The sequence below is a fragment of the Hippopotamus amphibius genome, chromosome 8, assembly GCF_030028045.1.
Source record: "Hippopotamus amphibius kiboko isolate mHipAmp2 chromosome 8, mHipAmp2.hap2, whole genome shotgun sequence".
In the NCBI taxonomy this organism is placed as follows: domain Eukaryota; kingdom Metazoa; phylum Chordata; class Mammalia; order Artiodactyla; family Hippopotamidae; genus Hippopotamus; species Hippopotamus amphibius.
Window position 1 is genome coordinate 77885592 of NC_080193.1, and position 22095 is coordinate 77907686.

The 22095-nt window shown below is 39.3% G+C and overlaps 1 protein-coding gene across 5 annotated transcripts in view; it reads right to left on the reverse strand.

The window, feature by feature from the left end:
- CAB39 (calcium binding protein 39) overlaps nt 1–21352 on the reverse strand; it is a 91334-nt gene extending 69982 nt beyond the window's left edge. The window contains exons 1-2 of one of the 5 annotated variants that reach the window (XM_057745697.1): nt 20967–21352; nt 11431–11539 (exon numbers count right to left, since the gene is read on the reverse strand). Coding sequence is in view for 2 of the 5 variants with exons in the window: in XM_057745695.1 (XP_057601678.1) it covers nt 20097–20276 (180 nt within the window). In the remaining 3 variants the exon portion in view is untranslated. Of the gene's footprint in view, nt 1–11430; nt 11540–20096; nt 20318–20339; nt 20498–20966 lie in introns of those variants that run through there. The other 4 variants (XM_057745698.1, XM_057745696.1, XM_057745695.1 and 1 more) reach the window with 4 other exon arrangements.
- Nucleotides 21353–22095: the final 743 nt, after the last annotated feature.

Here is a 22095-nt window from a genome sequence, read left to right on the forward strand (position 1 = left end):
CCTGAGTAGTTCATTTAATAACGATAGCTATCTTATTCACAATGCTGAACTTCGCAAATTATCACAAGGCAAAAAGATTTCATCACTTGGTTTAAGACTGAAATCATAGTTTCATATTACAAACTATTATTTAGAAACATCTGTAATACATGACTAATTAACTGATTTCCATGAATATATTAAAGGCCTTTTATCAGTGTGGATCTGCCACCTTTAATTTTATCTACACTGATTCATTCACAGATGTTCTAAGGAATTTAGTTACATTATCATAGGTTTAGAATTAGTTTCAGAAAACATGAACTTCAACTATTTCTTGACAAATCAGCACTGAATTTAATAATATGAAAGGTTGATCAGTGTCCACGTTTTAAAATGTGAAACCATCAAGCTTCAAGGATAAAATTATAAATCCATTTTTCTTCTGGTTAAAATTACTACTCACTTTGCCACAAGGTTGTAGAAGCACAGTCCATATGATTATGAGCAAACAGAACAGCCTCTTATTTACCCACGTTTGGTAAATAAGAAAAGCAAATAGCCAATCCTGCTCTTTTAAAAAGATGGTAATTCCTTACAAAGAACGTGTAATTCAAAATTTGAACAGCAAACAAGTAAGAAAATTTGAAACAAAGTTCAAATGTGAAAAAAAAAGCCTTTTCAAAAATTATTTTTTGTCAAAAAATTAAGATACATTGAATAAGCAAGAAAATACTGTGGTCTAAAAAGTTACATCTGAGAGTGTTGAAATGATTTTTATTTTTTTTCCTTTTAGTCATTCCAATGAAGAACTGTATTTAAAAAAAAATTCCTTTTCCCAAAATTTATAACCTTAAAACTTATTTCTAGAGGATCAGATGTAAACCTGGAAAATCACTCTCCTTCAAGGTCCAGCATTGCTATTTCTGTTCTGGCTAAATGCCCACGAAAGCACAAACATGCCACAAAACCAGCATGAGCTGAAGCACCATAGTTGGAGATTCGAAGGTTTGTTTTCTTTTTAAACTGCTCAAAGGCCACTGTATGGTAGTATTCAGTGTAAATAGATTTTTTTCCAGCAGAAATATTTAGAGTCACAGAGTACACAACTGCATGGCCCTTTAAAGGATCACATAGAACATTCTACCCAAAGATGATTTCTCTGAGAATTCTTCGAACTGGTCAACATTCCTTTCCACCCCTCCAAATCAACACGCTAACGGGCATATGGAGGCTTGATCCTGGGTTGAGAGAAAAACTCTAGATGAAATAATGAAGCTGAAAACATTTTATTTCAGAGGAAGTAACTGAATACATCTGTCAACTGATTGGCATGATCATATATAAAAACTCTTGCTTGTTTTTGGAGGGAAAAAGTTCCCAATCCTATAGCCAAAATTCAGCTTGTGGACCAAAAGATGTGGTCATGCCTCATCTTGTGGCACACCCTCACAAGGAATTCCTCTAGGACTTAGAATACAGCTAGGGAGACAAGGCACATACAGGAAGAGTGAAATCTGTGAAAGACTAATACATGCCACCAGACCCTGCATGACAAAACCCAAATAAGAGGGATGAGTGGCAAGCTCAGAGGATAGACAGGGCACGGCATGCTGAAGGTCTCACACTTCAACAGAGGAGATACTTCTTGAGCTGCATTTTGCAGACACAATAAATTTGGATAAAAGTCAGAAAATGTATTACAACTGATTAGAGAGCTTTATGCAGCAATCTGAACTCTGGATAAGGAAACAAATATTATTTTGTAATTTCATCAAGCTCTGGTGGGTAATAAAGTGTGGAATGAAAAGGAAGGCAGAAGGCAGTGAGTTTACAGAACTCACTGTAAACTCAAGTGCTGTTTACAAAATAACCACACGGTTTCTTTTACTGCTCAAAGAACATTCCACACTATGGAGTGCTGCTTTTCAGGTGAGTGTTGATATCACATAGTCACAACGGAAAACTTGCTTTTTAATCTGAAAGCTGTATTGAAAATGTACAACAGAGACATCTCATACCCAAGGGAGCATAAACAGTTAAGTTTTAGGTAGAGATCCCAAAACATTCAGGAAAAGCTACAAAGGATACATTTTCTTACTTTAAAAACTTATTTCCTTCTACAAAAATTGTGAACATAGGATTCTCTTTTTCCTTTACTGTTTAAGCAGAAGCGTGCTACCAACCCAAGTGAATATGATTACTAGGCCTCAAAAATCCACCTTTTCAGTTTTTAACTTGATCTACCAAATGTTTGGGGTATTGCTAACTATATCAGCAACGTATCAGAATCATAGTGATTTAAACAGGAAATTAATGAGTTAAATGTTAAAATTAGGCTTTCTACAGGTATTCTGGGGGTAGGGGGCACAGAGGTTGTTTGTTCCGTAGAAGTGGGAGTATGGTGATCCAGGCCTAAGTTTTCCCAAACTAAAATGGCACCAGCCATGACTCTGGAAGTGGCTTTTAAACCTCGCCCTAAGGTCTGGAGCAGGTGAGGGTCCACCTCCTCTCCAGTCCAAACACCTCACTTCTATCAGTTTTTTTATGTTGGGCTTCTATGTCAGAAATTTAACAAATTTTTTAAAAAACTACTGCCTTATGACATAAAACACTGTCCATTAAACATGCTTAGGGGACTCCCCTGGAGGTCCAGTGGTCAAGATTCCATGCTCCCAATGTAGGGGACACGGGTTTGATCCCTGGTCAGGCAACTAAGATCCTGCATGCTGCGTGGTGCAGACAGATAAAATGAAAAAAACAAAATCAAAACAAACAAACAAAAACACATGTCTGCATGTGGCACACAGAACTATTTTCTGAGGAAAACAATGACCTGGCCTCCAAGTCAATTTAGGAACTAGATTTGAAATCAGGTCCTGGTTAAGCTCTTCAATTTTCAAAGGCAGATGATGAGTGCTGCCAGTCCCCTCAGCTAATTGTTAAAGCAGAGTAATTACTAGAAAACTGTAACCTTGGACCTCTCTGGTACTCAATTTTGATAAAAAGTTCAATGGCATGAATGATTACAGGGGCCATTTCCATGGCTACAGAGCATCAGAGAAGTAGTGATTTAATTAAACTACACTCCAGCCTAACATTATTCCTGTCTTGTACTAAGATGCCTTAAACTTGAATTGTGTACTTTTATAGACACTTTAGAGAACAGAGAGAAGTGTATCAAGGACCCAGAGCATGCATCAATAAAGGATCCACAGGGTCTCAATTCCTGGAAAAATTATGCTTCTCCTAAGTGGCTGGTTTATTTTTTATCTCGTGAACACAGCCTTGCAATTGTATTCTTCTTTGTCCTGGCTTCTAAAACTCAAAGCCAAATGATGGTCCCCAATCAGCTAATATAAAAGACATACATTTATTTATGTACTAATCCTGCCCCAGGAATCATTTTGTCTTTCCTTATTTTTCCTTTGCTCCTTATCTAATTCTTTGGGGGTGAGGAAAAGGATGGGACAGAAAGGGAAAAAGAGAAGGAAACATATCTCTATTTTTTTCCATTTCCCTAAAATGGAAGGCAAGGAACATGAAAAAAATAACTAGCTAATTTTAACATAGGGTGTGGCTTTTAACCTTACCACCATGATAAACTTGTTAAATACTGAAAGATCTAGTGTGTTCATTTTCTTGCTCAGGTGGAACTGGTAAAGGGACATCCTGTCTGGGGAGAGATAACTAAATTAAATCAAACAGGGAGAGTGTATCAAGGCAATCAATGTGTATGGTGTGCAACAAAATAAAGTACTTCCATTATTTTTCTTCAGAGTCAAATAATTTCTGTGAATAACAATGGCCCCGGCCTCCTTTCTAATGTGAGAGATGGTTGTCACAGCTCCTCCATCTCTCAAAGAGCTCTGACTCCAGCATGCTATTCCTGTACAGTCCCTATCATTCGGTAAGTAAGAATAAATAAAAAAAATACTTCCAAGTTTATTCAACATATTTTTCAAGCCCCTATTACCTACGAGGCTTTACAGATACAAGGTCTGAATGGCTGTGTTTACAGAAAATATTTTTAGCTAGTTATACAAAATGTATTCTATTCAACTAGCGTAAAAAATACCATTCACAAATTAAAACAACAGCCGAGTTGTATTTCAAAACCTCTATATTCTATTCCAGTGTCTTCTAGGAAATTAGGAAAAACAACAAGAATACAACTAGGGGTTAGCGCATCTGGCCGGGGTGGGGGGTGGATGGCAGAGGCAAAGGGCATTCCACTGCAGCTGAAACAAACTGAGAATGATGAGCTAAGCCAAATGCTACCCAATCAACAACAAGCACTGCTAGTTTAGACTGAAAGCAGATGAACAAAGCAGAACAACATTCCACCTAGCCCCTCCTGTGTTTCCAGGATTGTTGATACAAGTGCAGCGGCTTTTTAGTCAGATGTGGACTTCCTTTAGGACATTATGGTCCTAAAGGACCAATTCTTTAGACTCCCCCGGGCCTTGAGAATATCTATGGCTAGAGGAGCTAAGACGGAGCCTGCTTTTAAGACTAAAAAGAAAGATAAAGGACAAGAGAATAGCAAGAAATAGGTGGCCTCAGGGCAGACAAATAACCAAGAAGTCCTTTGGGAGTTGTATCTTGGACACTTAAACCAATCAGATAGGTGGATGAGAATCCCAACAATCTCACAGTTGGGAAAATCATAGGATCACTCTATAGGGTCATAGAGTCCCCAGCACCTTCTCCTTCAGGCAACTGCTCCCCCACCATTAACATAGCTCCAATGGGAGGTGCTATGGTCCTATAAGAATCATATCTCTGCTGTCTCCAGCAAAGTAACCTAGAGGGGCAGGCAGAAGTAATGAAAGTGTCTATCAAGGGGCTGAAGTTCCATGAAAGAAATGTAGGTGGCGAGGCTTCTTTCTATCAGGTGGAAAAAGCTGGTCTGCACAGGGGGTGGGGGATGGGGGTGGGATGGGGTGTGCATGGGGTGTGCATGGTGGTAAGTAAGCAGAGAAATGCAGTGGTGAATGGACACTCACAACAGAGTCTGTATTCCTGGTGAGAGAACTCTTGGTGAGACCCTGGTGTATTTCTGCCTTTTCCCAACAGCTTGAGTGTTTGACTCTTCCCTGAGATAAACTTTCACTAAATCCCTGTCTTGTTGGAAGAAACCAGAGTTCCAGGGGCTACTTCCTAGGCATCACTGCTCCAGCCCTGTGCCTCATAAAGGCAACTCCAATACGGTTATTTAGGGCTTAGACATTGCTCTCTCAGCCTTTTAGAGGCCAAAACTGGCATAGTGAAGACTGAGAGTGGCACCATCTTTTATTCTTCCGTGTACTCCGCATACTAACTTTTGGGGCTGGAGATATGAAATGTGTCATTAAATGACAGAAGTAACATGAAAAAAATTGAAAATGTGTTAATAGATATGTCTGTTTATTGTCACAAATTGAGAATAAAACTCAAGATTACATAAGCAAATGCAAATTAAATGCAATGTTTTCCCCTGGCCATCCTAAACTGAACCCTCAAGATGATTTTGTGAAATCCTTTATCTTTCCCTTGAAAACAGCTGCCCTAAAATGTGGAAGAAATATGCAAAAGTTTAAGAATTAAAGATTACATAAATATGTAGGTGCATGAATACAGGTATATCATCTCTTTAAAGAGTCCTTTTAAGAAACCATAAACAAAATGAAAAGACAACCTACGGACTGGGAGAAAATATTTGCTAACGATGCAACTGAAAAGGGCTTAATTTCCAAAATATACAAACAGCTCATACAACTCAATAACAAAAAAACAAACAACCCAATGAGAAAATGGGCAGAAGATCTAAATAGACATTTCTCCAAAGAAGACGTACAGATAGCCAACAGAAACATGAAAAGATGCTCAAAATCGCAACTTACTAGAGAAATGTGTATCAAAATTACAATTAAGTACCAGCTTACACCAGTCAGAATGGTCATCAACAAAAAGTCTACAAATAACAAATGCTGAAGAGGATGTGGAAAAAAGGGAACCCTCCTACACTGCTGATGGGAATGTAAATTGGTGCAGCCACTATAGAAAACAGTATGGAGGGTCCTTAAAAAAAAAAACTAAAAATAGAGTTGCCATATGATCCACCAATCCCACTCCTAGGCATATATCTGGAGAAAATGCTAATTTGAAAAGATACATGCACCCAAATGTTTACAGCAGCACTATTTACAACAGCCAAGATGTGGAAGCAAGTAAATGTCCAACAACAGATGAATGTAAAGATGATGTGGTATATATACACGATGGAATACTACTCAGCCATAAAAAAAGGATGAAATAATGCCATTTGTAGCAACTTGGATGGACCCAGAGATTATTATACTAAGTGAAGTTAAGTCAGAAAGAGAAAGACAAATACCATGATACCACTTACATGTGGAATCTAAAGTATGACACAAATGAACTTATTTACAAAACAAAAACAGACTCACAGACATAGAAAAACTTATGGTTACCAAAGGGGATAAACCATGAGTTTGGGATTAACATATACACACTACTATATATAAAATAATCAATAAGGACTTACTGTATAGCACAGGGAACTCTACTCAACATTCTATAATAACCTATATGGGAAAAGAATCTGAAAAAAGACTGATATATGTATATGTATAACAATCATTTTGCTGTATACCAGAAACTAACACAACACTGTAAAACATTGTAAAAAAAACTTTTTTAAGTCTTTTTCAGAGTTATATGGCATCCAACAACAGCCATTTACAAACTAGAACTCTGCAACTTCTCTTTCTTCAATAGTTCCTGAGAAGCTACATGTATGAGTGGGGGAATAGTGAAAGAGGAAATCTGGGCAAAAACAAGGTGTTTTACATTTAGAATTCTTCCATTCAAGTGTGTGACTTGAGGTAAAGCAGAACTTTTTAGAGTCAGAACATCACCGTTATCATTCAGAGAAAAAAAGTCTCTTGGTTCCAATGTACAGAAAATACTTTTGGTTCCAAAGAAGGATCAGATAGGCAGCTGCCATGCCTCCATGTTAATGCCTCAAAAATCAAGCTACTTTAGGAGGAGACACCTGAGGAATTGAGAGACAACCTTGCTCCTTAAGCCTCAAAAAAAAGGGGGGGGGGGGGAGGGGAGGGAGAGGTATGAATAGCTAGTTTTGCAATTGCTAAATGTTAGATGACATAACTTCTCATCCAAATCAGGACAATTCAGGGAATAAAGGGTGACACAATGAATAATTATGTGAAGACAACAGGCATAAACCTGGACTTTTCCTGGCAAACCAGGACGTTTGGTTACCCCTACTAAACTATGGCTATCTTGCCTCCCCTATGACCAGACAACTTTTCTATTTCATTTACCCTGATTTAGCAAGGGCAAAGCACCCTCCACTTAGAGCAATGCCTACCAGGGTCACCTGCATATAAATATTTGTCAGTGATGATAAAAATAAGTCTTTCTTGGCAATATGTGGTATTTCAAATCAGCAAACACCTACAATTCACCAGGAAGATAATATGCCCATGTCATGGAAGAACTGCTAACTCTTCAATCTCCCACCAACTACGCTGCTCCAGGCCAAGTGCTCAACAATTTGCCAGTTCCCCTATGTCTAAATATTACCCTGATTCATCCCATCCTGCTCTCATTGCTGAAGGGATCAAAACAGGCTGTTCCAATTGATCTAATTTCTCCCAAAGGTTAACTGTACACTGTATTTACAACATTAACATAGTATTTACACTGTATTAGGTATTATAAGTAATCTAGAGATGATTTAAAATATACAGGTGGATGTACAAAGGTTATATGCAAATACTATGCCACTTCACACATAAGGGCATATTTTGGTATCTGTGGGGGTCCTGGAACCCACCCCCCTCAACCCCTGCCTGTGGATACAAAGGGCCCGGCTGTATATGAAATTGCTTTATCTCACGTCTCAATCTATCCCTAGTAGCATAAACATTATCAATTTTTAAAATCTCTATTTAATAGCCTCCGCCCCATTGTTTATTTGCATTTCTTTTATTTAGCCACTATTTGAATTGACTACTCATTTACCCAGTGATTTTAGTCTTACAACCTGTTTGAAAAACAATCTTAAGAGTTGAGAGCATAAGCTCTTGATAATCAGACTTAAGTTCAAATCCAAGTTCCACCATCTAGGAGAAGTGTGCACAAAAACTTTGGGGAAAACATTTACCTTCTGAGTCTCGATTATTTACAAAATGATAGGATGACTATTAAATTTTGAACATGAATAAAATACCCGGAGTAGCATTTAAAACATAGAGCTTACTAACAAATGGCAGTTATCAGTCTGTATGAGCTTTTACTATACTGAAGTAAATATTAACCTTTGCCTAACATCATGCAAATTTTTTCCACATATTTACCTTAGTGTTTTTTCCCTTTCAATCACTTGACAGCAATGGAAATAAGCCTACTTCTCACCTAAAGGTCTGATAAATATTCATATAAACGTTCTTTCTAATTTATGTTTTTTAACTCATTCTCCCATAAGATTTATTTTCATAAAGGGGTAGCTTAATTATCAAAATTGATTTTCCCAAAGAACAGATAACCAATTATCTAAAAATCTTTTGCTAAATCCTTCCTCCTTCCCCACTTATGTATGATTTCACTTATGCATTAGGTGCATATATACCTCTTACTGAACTCCCTAAGTTGACTTTTTAAAAATCTGACTGTACTCTCTGGCCAAGAATATACTAATTTAACTTGGGAAATTTTCTTGCTTCATAGCATTCAGCATTCACATTCAAGAACATGGTAACTCTCCATTCTTAACTCTTTTTTTCACTCAATTAAGTTTATACCAGTTTTCTTCAGAGATCCCAAACATTTCATATCAATCTCCCCAACTTAGGAATTGCATTTTTTGCTGCTATAATGAGATTTTTCTCCCAGGATATTTATAACTAAATATTGCTAGCAAGAAAAATGCTACCAACATTTAAATATCTTTACGTGGTATACAGCTATCTTACTGAACTCTCACTTTTAGCTTTTCAGTTGATTCTGTTGGTTTTCCTAGGTTTAAGATCACAACATCTGCAAATATTGCTATTATCCAGCATTTTTTTTCAAAGTTATAACTGATGAATTCTCACACTGGCCAGGATAACATCAAACATCAAGGGTATAGGGCACGCTTGTTTCATTTTCTGATTTCAAGGCGGAAGTCTACCAATGTTTTCCCATTAGTAGGCTGTTTGCTGTTGGTTTAAGACAGATATTCTTTTATCTCCTACCAGCTTTGAAAGAGTTCATCATCAGGAAGAACTGCTGAATTAACATTGTTATCTCAGCACATACTGGTATGATACAGCATGTTCAATGTATGCTGGTACCAGACCCCAAGGCTTCAAAAACTAGGCTCTGTGACTTATTGGCAATTTATCCTTGGACAGATTATTTAACTTCTTGACCTAAATTTCTTCACCCATAAAATGAGGGTAATAATTACAACCTCTTTCTTAGGGTTGTTTTGAGGATTATTAACTGAGATAATATATTGGAACAATGCCTGGCACACAGTAAGTAGCAAGTGCTACCTGTCATTTGTCTTCTTTAACTAAGAGAATTTCCTATTTAATTAAATTTGCTGCAGTTTTACTGAGAATTCTCATGGCTATTTCCACAAGTGAAACTGAAACATAGTTTTCTTCTTTTGTAATGTCTTATCAGGTTGTTTTTCTTATATTTTACTGTGGTTTTAAGAATTCATGCCGGTTTTTAAACATGAATTTAATATCTTCTGGTGTTTTATTAGGATCTAGAATAAATGAGATAATTTATTGATAAGTTTTTCAAGATTTTTAAAGGAACTTATCATTTCTATACTATAGCGGTCTGAAGCTCCCCTCCCTGTTTTGCTTAGGAGGCCATAGCCTTTAATATACATGTAATATATTCCATGATTAACCATCTATTCAAGTGCTCCAGCTCTTAAGACAATTCCTAAAAGCAACCAGTTCCACTTTCATCATTAGCTCTTACAAAGTTGCACATGACATACAAATTTAGAGGCACCATCTTTCTCTCTGGCCACTTCCTTCTGGATGTACTGCTAGGTCTTGTTCCTCTTCCCTATTCCTTACTCCTTCCTCTTCTTAACAGCAACAAAAGTGTCTGCAAAAGATAGCTGTGCCCTTTCTAAACACCTATGATATCCTAGGCTAAGGATACTTATCCCTCACTACATTTAATTGTAAGAGTGGGGGAGCTTTCATAAGACAAAAGAGAAAAAAGCTAACATTCTTCACCCTCAACCCCCCTCCCCACCCCCCATAAGGTTTTAGCTTTAGTGAGGACGGAGTGCACTCTCCTGTTGTCCAGTCCTCTTCCTATCAACTTACTTCCAGTCACTCAACGGGTAGTCTTCAGGAACAAGAGCAAGACTAGCTCTTGAATAAACAAATGGGTTATGACCAATCTTAAAGAACAGGGATGAATGATTTTAACAATATAAAACTAGGAAGTATGTACTTTGCTGTGCGCACATACAGGAAGATGGTACCAGCTCCAGTTCCTTCTCACCTACTTGAGAAGGCAAGGCACAGTGATGCAGCCCACTGTACATGTGACTGATTTGCCAGATGCAGCTTAGGAAAAGCATATTATTATAAAGCTATATTCTAATACAGTGAACACAAGTAAAATGATCTTGTAAAGCCATCAAAATGACTTCTAAGTCCTAAAAAATATTCCAACTTAAATTATACGATTTAACATTTTTCAGATAATCTCAAATATGAGTGAAACTATGAATCCTTACAAATCCATATCTTGGCTACATCCTTATCCAAGACACTTAACAGAATCCTATTAGGAAAAGAAATAGTTAATAAATAGACAGTAGCTCCTAGAAATCAACACTTTTCTAAGGACTCATCCCTTTCTGGAATCTGTCCAGCAATCAACATCAAGCTTAGTGTCTATGATTTGTGAATTCCACCTTTTCCTTTTTTGGAAGAACAGTACATTAGCTTCTCTCCTCTTCCTACACAGCTTGCTTTCGTCACAGCTCCTCAAAGACCACCAACAGCTACTCAATAATGTTAAAGTTCTCTTAGTGTCCTAGGATATCACACATTCTGACCAAAAAAATCTGATCTCATCTGTTTCTATAACATAAATTTCCTATGTTCCAGGATGATTCTACATTTCAATACCTTGTGGTGAAGGCAACAGAGTATGTTGGGATACAAGCGTACCCTCTGGGACCAGGGTTTCAAATCTAGGGCCCCTTTCTAGGTGTATGACTTCAGACCAATTACTTAGCTTCTTTTCCTCTGTTTATGCAACTGAAAATATGGGAATGAAAATTGGATTATTACAGGATTAAATGAGGTAAATATAGGTAGCAGTCTTAAACTTTATATCAGCAGGTAACATATATGTGCCATGTTAGTAATTATTTATTCTTTTTACCTCATTCCTTTTGCTTACACAAGTACAAATCTTTAGCTTCTTTAATATGGAATTGGTCTGCGTCAGTGATGCTGATTAGAACCTCTCATTTCAGCAACTGCAGGTAATACTGAGGACAAATGGGCAATAAATGAAACAAAAGGAGAAAATTTAATCAGGGACAGGCAATGTAAATGCCTCGGTAGATGACAAAAATGTCTGTAGTAGCCAGCTAAGTTCAGGACAATGGAGAATAGTCTACACCTGGATTTGGCCCCCACCATCGTTAATGCCCTCTAAATGTTCCTTTTCTTAGGTCAGGATATAAAAATTAAATCCCTAGTAGCAATACAAAATATTGAGGATGGGGAAATTTTAAAAATGCAGAAACGGAGATAAAACAGGAAATAGCAACTTTTACCTTGTTCTTCTTTTAGTGAACGACAACTATAAGAAAACTAAATTAACCACTGACATAAGTATGTACTTATTTGTATTTACTTACATGCTATAAAGAAAGATTATGATAAACTTAAGATATTGTTAAAAATAGTTTAAAAATACAATGATATGGCATGAAGCAATTATGAGTCCATTTACAACTATGAGGCAAATCAACTTTAAGTGGGTCCTTATGGCTATTTTATTTTATTTTTTAAAGATTTTTTTTTTTGATGTGGACCATTTTTAAAGTCTTTATTGAACTTGTTACAATATTGCTTCTGTTTTTATGCTTTGGTTTTTTGGCTGTGAGGCATGGGGGATTCTTAGCTCCCTGACCAGGGATCAAACCCACACCCCCTGCATTGGAAGGCAAAGTCTTAGCCACTGGACCTCCAGGGAAGTCCCTTTAGGACTATTTTAAAGCTTACTATTCCAAAGGGCTGATAACAGAACAAATGACATATCCAGCTACAGATCAAAAAGAGTTCAGATTCACCTGAAGGCCACTTTAACACTTTCAAAGTCCTAAAATATTTTTGAAAGTGTGTAAGGTGCAGCAGGAGTTTTAGAACTTCAGTTACCATAAAAGCTAAAAAGTATTGGGCACTTAAAGCATATCAGACACATTATGAAAGCACTTCTTACCAAATCCTAGAATTCTCAAGACTACTTCATGTATAGGTTCTATTCTTGCTATTTTACAGATGAGAAAGCTGAGGAAGAATGGGCACTAAACACCTTGCCCAAGAGAACACAACTAGAATCTAAATCCAAGAATTCTAAGGCTAGAGCCCTTCCTCTTCTAGGCTGAACTTTAGTTTTCTCACTCACAAAACAGTCTTGACAGTATCTTCTCACTCTAACATGTTAAGAGTTTATAAATTCATGTAACCTCACAGTGTTTCTAAAATTGAATGGTGAATTATTTTACTAATAACATACATTCAAAAACAGAACAGAATAAAAAGTATCAGAACGCATGAACTGTACGTAGGAATGTGTTTAAGTATTATTTCATGAAACTTCTTTTTCAGTTTTGACAGTGTGTTTATTTATGCGCTGGGTCACTGATCAAAAACATAATTTCTCACCGTGGGTTGAAGTTTAAAGGGGGGGGGCTGAAAAGCCACTCATCTGAAGTGTTCATTCTATTACTTAACAAAACTGAAAATAAATTATTCCAGTTTTAATTGAATTTCAACTTGCTGTGTAAGTAATCATTCCAATTAAAAAGTAAATGCTTTGAATTCCATACTAATAAGTATGCAAATAAGAGGGTTTCCCAAATTATGTTCCAATAGAACCCTCCTTCAAGGTGTTTGTGGGTATTTCCTGGGGGAAAGGAGGTGTTCTTGTTACCAAATAAACTTGAAAATTGGGAAACACTGTACCACTTCCCTCCTGGACAGTCACAATGCACATTATTAGAAACTCTGAAAAGCTCTGCAAAAAGACAATAACACAACCATCATCAAAAAATAAAAACTAATTAACTGTTTTTAATCCAGTGCTTTCCTAAACTTAAAATTTCTCTGGAACCTCTCCCACCAACTACTAATCTCTCATAAGACTAGTGTTCTGCAAAACACAATTTAGGTAACACTGCTTTACGTGAACTTGTCAGGAAAAGGGAGATCCTAATAAGCCTCAGCTTTACAGCATGTAAACCTCATTCACATACGCACAAATACAGCAGAGATAAATGAAATACATAGAAAATGGTAGTCTGGTTACGTATTTCATCTCTGCTGAGCAGTTCTATCAGAATATTACATATCTGAATCATTTAATAAATACTTACAGAAACAATGTATCATACTCTGAAATCACGATGTGGGGGAAGAACGGAGAAGAGATATGAAAAAAGGTTAAAAAAAAAAGCCCATAACTCAAATACGTTACAATCTATTGTACAAAATTTACATAGGAAATCTATTGATACAAATACACACTCAGGAAAAACTTGCAGCACACACACACAAAGGTGGAATAGAGAATAAAATCATACTGTAAATAGACAGCCAAATGATCTGCAAGGATCATTTAGTGACCTGAGTTCCTGTCTCCCTGCTGGAGAATCCAGGATAAGTAAACTGGCTGAGAACATGTCATCAAAGAGGGGAAGAGTTGTTTACCTGGACTAGAAAACCTCTGAGACCAACATATAGAACAGGACCCAGCATAATGGGTAATAAAAAAATGCTTGTGGAACAAATTAATTCATAATAGATGTCTGAGGAGTTATAAACGCTCAGGAGTGGTGAACATCACTCTCATCTCTTATCAGTGACAGAACCCTGGGCTGGAAACAATCCTATGATCTAAGCCAGCCTACCACCCTTTCACAGGCAGAGGATTAGTACCAATTATAACCAAAGAATATGATCTTAAGCATGTTCTTCACATCTTCAAGTCTGTTTCTACATTTCTGGTACTTTCTTTTCCACTCACATTGCCTTTAGTTAATATTTTTCCTTTCCCCAAAACAAACAGCTCATAGAACTTCATAACATATAGTATTTAAGAGTTGACAGTGAAACTAGATGTGAGGCCTGAGGATCTGTTACTCATTAACTTACTAAGCTTGTACTTTACAACCACATAACATTAGTTCGTAACCACTTATTCATAAGTACAAAAGAAGAAAATTTGAAAAAAAAAATACATTTTGATGTTACATTACCTGAAGCAAAAAACTACTATATTGTGAAATAACACGAGGCACCTGACCAAGCAGGAGAAAAAAAATGTTAAAGCATGCTTACATGCCACAGAGCTCCTGTAAAGAAACTGACTTCAAGACCGCAGGCAAAAGAGAGGTGCCCAGAAGAGGAAAAAAAATGCCTACGGAACGCTTACACACAGGATCACTGAAAATAAGAGCAAAAGAGACTGAAAGGGTTTTTCAGTCTGGTCCCCTTAGTATAATAATGGGATGACTGAAGACTAGAGAGGTGGAAAGACTTGCCCAGAGTGACAGGATTAGCGAACAAGTCAGAACCCAGCCCAGATCTTCCAATTCCCAGGCTTCTGCATTGCCCACTCTTACACAAGGCCTCCCATCTTCTGTACAAGACTAACATGAAAAATAAACACTACCCACTGGCCTAATAACCACTAATCAAATTATGACTCTATACAACTAGAGCATTTAGAATAAAACATCCCATTTTGTGTCATAACATGTGGTTGCTGCCCAGAAATCTATTAATACCCTCATTAGGGTATATTTACAAATCTTCATTCTAAAGTACTAAATCAAAAAAAGTCAGCAAGAAACCAAGACCCTATGGAGAGAAATAAAACTATTTCATAAGAGAGAGTCACACATTTCAAAGTGAGGCAGACGTGGGTTCAAATCCTAGCTCAACTGTGCAATATCTGTGTGACCTTGGACATGCCGTCACTTTGGCTTCCATCTGCGATGATGCTGAGGGATAATAACACTTGATTCTTCATCTATTTCAACTTTATATTCATACAACTACCCCCTCCCCCCCCAAAAAACTTGCCAGCTAAATCATGATTATAAACATTAGTATATTAAACACCTTTTTAAAAAGGATTATGTGACATAAAGCATTTAATATATGAATATAATCTTTGTAAATATTAGTGAAAAAGTTCAAAAAAGACATTACTGCATAAAGTATAAAACTTTCTTTCAAGCAAACTGGATAAAGAATAAAGAACCAGACTCTACATCAGTCCTGCAACTAATAAGCAGCACAATCCTAAGCAAGTGACTCCACCTCGCAGAAAACTCCACCAGTTACAGCTCAAAGTCAGCCACACGCTGCTCCAGTTATGGTGCGGAAAGAACCATTCCGACTACAGGGTTCCTAAAGCTCTCTTCTACTTGAAACAGTCTAGCATCAGCATCAGCAACATCACAAAACTTGGTATGAACTGGCCCTGTAGACACAGTAACTTATTTAAAATTCCCCTACAATCTTCTCAGATGGTCTATTATCATTCCTATCCAGGGAATCTAAGCTAGAGAGAAGTGAAGGAATGTGCCTCAAGTTACAGAGCCCATAGGAGGGGTGAGGGTTCAACAATCCAGGAGTCTGGCTGCACCTGAGCTTTCAACCACAGGTAATACTGACTCTCAGAATCCTATAAATTCCAGAGTGGGCCTTAAACTATAGACATGTAAACGGAAACCTGTTAATGCTATTTCTTCCTCCTGCCTAAATACAGCTGATACATAATCTACTGTGGAGGGAGAGAACCTTAACTAGTATGTTAACAGCACCCTGTAAAAGGACAAGCTACAGTTCCTTAGACAAAGTTATAAAGTAGCAACTTAATTAAGATCAAGCTACAAAATGTGAATTCTGTTTCTCAAACATTTTATTAAAATAATCAAAGTCTGTGATGTTTTGACATTATCATACTTCCTTCGTCATCAAAAATTTATCTGCTGGATAATGCTCCCACGGAATAACTATCATAAAAAACCAGACTGCCACTAAATATTGGTTACTTAGATTTTCAGCCTGTGTAACTATGCACATAGGAAAATGTATATATACATATAAAGAAGCACATACAAACCTACAACTTGAACATTGTCTTCTGAGTATGGAAATCTCAAATTAGACACAATGTATTAAGGGTTATGCAAATAGGTATGTGCCAGACACTGCCAACATAAAGGCCAGGGCAGGCTCCACCTCCCTCCTTTGGAGCTACTTCACACCTGACTGATTTCTTGCAATTCTCTGCTTGCCACTCTTCCTTCCTCTGCCAACTTAACATCACGGTTGCTAAAAAAAAAACCACAATTCGCCATCCCCTCACCCCTTCTATCTCAAGAGAAAAGTTAAAAGCACAATGGGGTAGAAATCAAATCACATCAGAGGACCATACACACACGCACACACCCCAAAAATGCTGATTGCAATAAGCTGTTAATCTCAATTTCACCACCACAGTCTATCCATCTGCTACCCAGTCTTGCAATAACTCTTTTCAGAATCCTTGGAAGGCCAAAGAAACAGAAGGAGAACAAACATTTAGCGTTTACTCCCAGGAGTCTACTCTATAAATGCTGGTGGTACAAATATTTGCCTCCCTTGGCTCTGCCCTCATACTCTAGACTGATAAAGGCAGTGATTAAGGTCCAGTTGGATAGTCATTTGAGTGGTGTGTCACACAAAGTAAGAACTCACATAGATCAATTCCTTCTTTAATTACGGATGGCTCCAATACCACTCTTCTCTCCAATAAAAAAACAAAATATAGACTGAGGACTAAATTGTTATACAATTTTTAGGCTATTTGGCTTGATATGCATTCACACAAATACAAGATCTTTATATCTCAAAAATTAAGTAACAAAACAAATCACAAGCAATCTAACCAAGAGGTTCAAAGATTTGATTTTCTTTCCCACAATTTCATCACACAACAAAGTTTTACCAACGTTTTGCCACTGTATACACTAATCTACCTATCAGACTCCTATTTCTATTAACACCAGACAACACCCATAAAATCAAATTTCTAAATAAAAGAAGCGATCGAAAAGAGGGAAATTGATTTTTAAAACACAGATACCACCTACTTGCCTGCTGAGGTGGAGGAGGGGTGATGCGGCATCTGGGTTTATGTCTGTATTTTTAATGGCAGACAGCACAACTGTGAGTGATCAATAAACAAGTCCTCTTGGAAAAAAACTCTTGGTAAAGTATAGCTGTAATTACAGAAATCTATAACCTACAAAAGCTGATCAAAAGAAAAATACTTTAGTAAATATTCGAAAGTAATAAAGGATGCCTTGTGGTATACACATTTACAATATACAAATAAAGATTCAAATAATACCATATTTGGACTTCCCTGGCAGTCCAGTGGTTAAGACTCTGCTTCCACTGCAGGGGGCATGGGTTCAATCCCTGGTCGGGGAACTAAGATCCTGTGTGCCTCCAGGTGTGGCCAAAAACTTTAAATTTAAAAAAACAGGGACTTCCCTGGTGGCGCAGTAGTTAAGAATCTGCCTGCCAATGCAGGGGACACGGGTGCAATCCCTGGTCCAGGAAGATCCCAACATGCTGTGGAGCAACTAAGCCCGTGGGCCACAACTACTGAGCCTGCACTCTAGAGCCTGCTAGCCACAACTACTAAGCCTGAGTGCCACATCTACTGAAGCCTGAGCACCTTGAGCTGGTGTTCTGCAGCAAGAGAAGTCACTGCACTGAGAAGCCTCGCACTGCAAAGAAGAGTAGCCCCTGCTCACCACAACTAGAGAAAGCAGCAATGAAACCCAATACAACAGCAATGAAAACCCAACAGAGCGCCCCCCAAAATTAAATAAATATATATATATGTTTTTAAAAAATCACTGATCTTTAAAAAAAAAAGATGCAGTGTTAAAAAAAATTAAAAAAAAAAAAAAAAAAACAGAAACATACTATAAAACCAAGCCCCATACCTAAGCTCGGCTTTCTTAGCTATTCTGTTATATTAACTTTATGAAAATTTATACAGTCTACCTCAGCATTGCACTTTAAATGCCATTAGAAACAGAAACAGAGACCTTATTAATACATTTTAGATTGTAAAGCACAAGGGGAAAAACTGGTTTAAACAAGAACCTGCTAATGAACTACAGTGGTATGCCTTGAAGAAAAAAAAAAAGTCCCTTTTGTTACAGCAGCAAAGTATTTCACAACAAATTCTATATTTTACTAAAGAAATACCAAAAGAAAAATGAAATAGATCTAGCCTGAATCTTTGTGATGTCATGATCAAAGAGTAGTTAACCTGTATGGATGACCTTAGTATAAAGACAACTTTTAGGGGCGAGGGGAGATGGGGTGGTGTGGGAAGGGGAGGTGCATCAGTGTATGGGCGATATTATACCAGCTATTAAAGTAATCTTTTTACAGTGCCTTTAAAAAAAAGTACATCCACTCATATAGCAGAAATATGTGCTCTCTTCCATACCCGAGGACAACACACATCCCAAGTAATAAAACCATTCTTTAGTCAACAAGCAATAAGATCCAAATCTTACAGAGAAGTTTAAAAATAGTCTTCAAACAAGAAGTCTTTAGAAAAAGTTCTGTCCACAGCAACAGTTATTAAGCATGACTAGTGCATTTTATCTGAGGTCAACAAGGCACTCCTGCCAGAAAAAATAATACACTTAAAGAAGACTTCCCTAACACTCAGGTAAAAATATTTTTATATGAAGATATTTAATGACAAAAATGAAAAGCCTAATAAAAGCTATATATATATAGTTTATTTCATTATGCAAAGAAAAAATAAACATAAAAAGACTGAAAAGGAACTATGTGAAAATGTTAACAGTAACAAAATCAAAGTGGTAAGATTACAGAAGATAATTTTTTAAAATTTTACAGTATTTCCTGCATTTTACAAGTCTGTTTTTTAACTGAAAAAAGTTGACATTCACTTGTCATAGAAACAAACAACAAGTAAGTCCTTAAAAAACCAACACTGGTTCTAAGCCGCTTCCATAGGCCATATTTCTAGACTTCAAATACAGGTGCTAATTATTTGCTAGTAATCTGGAAAAAAGTAACAAAATAAAGCCAAAGACTTTCACTTCTGGCCCTCCTATAAATATTTTCATAACTAAAAACTAACAAAGACATTTCTGCCTTTCTACAAAAAGGTTCTAGGTCCAACTTTTTATTAGTAACAATCTGATTTTTTAAAGCATCAGTTTGGATTGCCTTACACAAAAACCATCTCAAAGAACTAAGTTACGTTCAGGTCAGTAGTTCCAAAATGTAGACACCTAACACAGGGCAAGTTTTCATGCATTTTAGTGAACTGCACCAACAGAAACACCTCATTTTATACACACCCTCCCAGTACTTCTTAAGAGCCTGACATCTAATGAAGCTTTTTGCAAAAGCTACTTTGCTTAGTTAGCCTGGACATAGATTTATTTGAATATCCAGGAAGCTGTCAAAATCGATCTCAAACTGCACTATATTCAAGGCACAGACTGTCAACTCTTTACTGGGCCTCCTCTCCTTCCTTTCACAAGAGCGCCTTTAATATCCCCTAGCTTACATTTCCGGGCCCCTGAGTCACTGAGAAATGAACTCTAAGTTTTCCTTACAATGCCACTCAAACAGCTCCTCTACAGCATTCAAGGATCCGGCCCCCAAACAAGTCTTTGGCTTACCCCCACTCCCCACCAGAGGCCCTACGCAACAAACTGCATTATCTACTATTTCTAGACTATATCTTTTTACCTTTGTCCTCCAGCTCTGCTGCCCCTCCACATACGGTTCTCTTCTGCAACCCTCTTCTCTCCCAAATCCCGTCTGGCCTTCAAGACCTGCTTTGTACCGCCTCGCCCAGGAAGCCTTCCAGATTTCTGCTGGGCGGAAGTGATCGATCGGTCTGGTCTTCCACGGGTACCTTTCTAGCATTTTGTAGTTCTTTTACAGGACTTATCACCTCCTTCCCGGTATCGTGGTTATTTGTGTACTCGCCTTATCTCCCGCACCAGAGCGTAAGCTCCTCGGGGGAGGGGACCGCGGGCCCAGGTTCCCCTATGAATCCCTCCAGTGCGGACCGACCAAGGCGCCTGCACGCAGTCAGCGCGCAGACTGCTTCAACCGAACTCGGGAACGCTCTGGCCGCACAATTCCTAACCAGAAATCGGTTAGGCATTTTCCCGAAATGAAGATTGCAGAGATGCTATCCGCCTCCCGATAACAGGAAGTTTACCAGGGGCCAGGAGCGAGGTGGCCGGAGCCCTTGTAGGGTGGGAGTGACAGCTGGCCGGGCCCGCACTGCCCTGCCCTCCCGGCTCCGGCCGCGGACGCCCCCACGCCGCCAACCCGCCACAGAACCGCGGAGGGCTGGCAGGAGAGCACGCGGTCCCCGGAGCCCCGGCCGCAGGCCCCTGGGCGCAGCGCCGGCGAGGACGAGGAGGGAAGGTTCCGCGAGGGGCCCGGGCCGGGCGGAGAGAGCAGGCCGCCGACTCCCGGGCCGGGGCCGTCGCTGCCACCCGAGAAAATGGAGGCAGCCCCGGAGCTGGGGACAGGCCGGGACAGGGAGGCGGAAGCCGGGCTAGCGTTCGCGCCGCGAGCAGGGTCGGGCCGGGGGTCACTCACGGGGCTGGGCCGGGCGCCTCCCTCTCCGCCTCCGCGTCGTCGCCGTCCCCGTCCTCGGCCGCCGCCGCCTCGGGCTGCTCGCTCGGTCCCCGCGGCGCGGCTTGCGCGCTCGGCCCCTCCGTTGTCTTCCGCCCGCTCCTGCTCCCGGCGACAGGATCCCGCGGCGGCGGCGGCGGCTGCGCGAGCGGACGGCGGCCCAGGGGCTCCCGCGGCGGCCGCCGCACTGCTGCGCTTCGCTGGCTCGCTCGGGCTGCGGCTGAGGCTCTGCTGCGGGACCCCGCGCTGCCTTCGCCTTCGCCTTCGCCCGGCTCCCGGTGGCTCAGACTCTCCCAGGCCGCGCCGCTCCCCACTCCCGGCCCGAGCCCGGCTTTGACGTGCACACTGCGCAGGCGCCGAGGGCGCGACGTCGGGTAGCGCCGCAACGCCCCCTTCGGCCTCGGGCGCCCCCGGGCGGCTGGGCGGACTCTGGACATAGGCGTGCGCGCAGAGCCAAAGCGGGAGGGGGCGCAGGGAAAAGCGGAAGCAGAGGACAGGAGTTCATCTCCTTTAACTTGCCGCTTAAATGTTGATGCTCAGCCCTAACTCGTGTAAGCACTCTTCCCGGAAGAATCCTAGGTCCACTTTCTACGACCACTTCCTGAACTCTTAACAAAGATTTATTATTGCTAAAGGCCGGGGGCTGACTTGTGCAGACTCATTCCTTCATACTTTCGAGGGACAGTTAGCTCTCATATTAGCATCCTCTGAGACAAAGCTTAGAAAGTGATGGAATGATCCATATTAATAGGATACAACAGCCTGGATTTAAATCTCAATTCCACCATTTAGTCTCTATGGGCTGTTTCCTGTCCCTACAAAAGTAGAATAGTACTGTACCGTAGGCTTGTGAGGATGAAGGAAATAATGCATTGCAAAGCTCTGACAACAGACTCTGGTAAGTAAAAATGCCATACATGCATATTTTCATTTTATTCTGTGGCTTTGCTTTTAATTTGTAATTGAACAGGTATTTTTGAGCATCTACTGTGTGCCAGGCACTATTTTAGGTGATGGGGCAGTGAACAAAACATTACCTCCTCCTGGGACAAACAGTTAGCAAATAAGCCAACACATATATGACATCAGATGG